Below are 2,257 nucleotides of genomic sequence, written 5' to 3'. Positions count from 1 at the left end.
CCCCCCCCCCTCTTTCCTCACCTGACAGTGTGGTGCAAAGATAGTCAATACAACAATTTAACTTGGGAGTTTTGTTCCAAATAAGATCTGAGTAGGCAAAGAGTATTTTTCATCTCAGACAGATCAAAACCCTTTGAAGGGAAGAAATTTCTATTTCTGGGTTGAGAAGGTTTCAATTTTATATAAAAGCAATTATAGAAGAATCTATCAAAGGTGGAGTCAGGAGATTTTGTTATGTCTGGTTTCCGCTAAGGCAGTTTCAACTGTAAACGATTCTGTTTCCACAGAAGATCGTGGCATCTGACGAAATAAAATGACTGACTGTGGGACGTTAGGGCATGTACCACAGCTAGAAAGCAAAACACCCAAACCAACTTACTCTCATTTCCTTTCTCTGTGGGAGATGTTTGCTCTGCCGAGTTTCTTTCTGCCATTTTGTGCTGAGTGTCAACAGTTAGAGCAGCCTGAAAGTGGAAAAGAATATAAGCTGTTATAGGAGAAAGATTCCTCATTATTTTTTTAATTTCTTAAAAATAAAAAAACCCATCTTGTATATCGTAAATGTATACAATGAACTCATAAAGTCAACTTCAACTCAATGAAATCGCTTGCAGGACCATCAGCTTCTATTTATTGATGCACTTCATGAAACTAATAGCAGACTCACATTCAGCTATATTTTTTTCAGTACAAAAAAAATATTTTCCTTTTAGAGATAGTTAGCGAATATTTACATACGACGTCTTATAATCAAAGGCAACTGACTACTCAATTTAATTTGTGCTACACTTTGTCCCTGAGGATCCAAAACTGTGCCCATTGAAGCATGAATTGAACCTTCGTCACAAAGGGGCTATAACTATAATCAAATCAATGAGTAGGCTAGCTAATAATATACAGCATAAAAATGTAGGCTACTTTATTTTATAGAACATGCAAAGAGGCCAATATATAGATCTAGGCCTAATACTGAGGAACAATAGATCTATTATTAACTTTATATTCTTTTAAATAACAACCACTGCTCTCACCACCTCATGAATCAAGAGACAATCGATCCTAACGAACGAGTTTTAGGCTACACTTTATAACTTTTTTTGAGTCATAATTAAAAAACAAAGATAAAACCTCTACACCCTGCAGTTAAAACCAGTAAACAGAGGTTTTGTGATTGTCCAAAGAAAATCTAATTATGGCAATCATCTGGCCGATTTGTTTGCAAAGTCCCAACAACAACAAAAACTTTAGATTTTATTCCAGACTCACTCGCCACTGACCTGGGTTCTTACGAATTGTTATAAATTGATGTGCGTAGTCTGGGTTTCTGAACGAAATCAGATAGATCTAGATCTAGATCTATTTCAAAGATCCAAGTTTCAAGATCTACTCAGATTAAGTACGACTGAGCGATAGGCACCCTTCTTCTTCCACGACGTGCATATACTCAGTAACCGGTACACACAATTCTCAAAATCAAAACTTGGTCAACTTGACACTTGACAACTGACAACATGAAGCCAAAGATGAATAACTCTCTTTTCTCTTTTCTTTCTCTTTGTGATTTCCTCTCCACAAGAGTTCTGTATGTCGCCGAAAGTTTGTACAATAATATAGTATAGTAAAATAAAATGCATGAAAATGATGAAGCCTGCTGATAAAATTCCAAAAGAAAGCCTCACAAGGCATAGATTCATAAAATCACAATAAATAAACAATGCAATTTGGGGTAATTTAGTAAAATTATTTATATAACCATGCAAATGTGCCACTGACCAGCGGGGCCTGTGGCGCAACGGATAACGCGTCTGACTACGGATCAGAAGATTCCAGGTTCGAATCCTGGCAGGCTCGGAATTTTTTTTCTCATGAGATTTCTTACAAATATCTTTGTACTATTTGATTTTTTTTTTTTTTACACGTTAGTGTTTTTACTTCTAGTGTATTTTGCACACGTATAATATATTTTAGTTAATTAAATGGATTTATATGAGGCCTATAAGAGTTTTTAAGTGTTATTTTATCGAGAGGAAGCCTGCCTATAACAATAGACCTACTGGCAAAATCCTTAAAACACATTTGTGTGGCTTCATCATAGCTACATAGGCAAAGTACAGGCTGTGTGTGGCTATATGGTTATGGTACCATTCCATAGGCCTATTATCTAATTGAGTAATTTCTGCAAATGTGCCTAATGGGTTTGTGCACGTGAGTATGTATTTGAGTGTATGTATTAAGTGTGTGTGTGTGTGTGTGTGTG

General features: G+C 35.9%; 1 protein-coding gene and 1 non-coding gene across 2 annotated transcripts in view; one reads left to right on the top strand and one right to left on the bottom strand.

The window, feature by feature from the left end:
- The window catches only part of LOC101864399 (1-aminocyclopropane-1-carboxylate synthase-like protein 1), a 3,083-nt gene extending 1,548 nt beyond the window's left edge, over window positions 1-1,535 (bottom strand). The window contains exons 1-2 of the mRNA XM_005101095.3: window positions 1,278-1,535; window positions 380-464 (exon numbers count right to left, since the gene is read on the bottom strand). Of these exons, the coding sequence (XP_005101152.1) occupies window positions 380-434 (55 nt within the window). The 5' untranslated portion in view covers window positions 435-464; window positions 1,278-1,535. The remainder of the gene's footprint in view (window positions 1-379; window positions 465-1,277) is intronic.
- Window positions 1,536-1,778: 243 nt separating this feature from the next.
- Window positions 1,779-1,851, top strand: TRNAR-ACG. The gene has a single exon. It is a non-coding gene; the product is annotated as a tRNA-Arg (tRNA).
- The last annotated feature ends 406 nt before the right edge of the window (window positions 1,852-2,257 follow it).

Source organism: Aplysia californica, unplaced genomic scaffold (assembly GCF_000002075.1).
Source record: "Aplysia californica isolate F4 #8 unplaced genomic scaffold, AplCal3.0 scaffold00270, whole genome shotgun sequence".
Taxonomy (NCBI): Eukaryota; Metazoa; Mollusca; class Gastropoda; order Aplysiida; family Aplysiidae; genus Aplysia; species Aplysia californica.
This window is presented reverse-complemented; position numbering and strand designations above follow the sequence as displayed.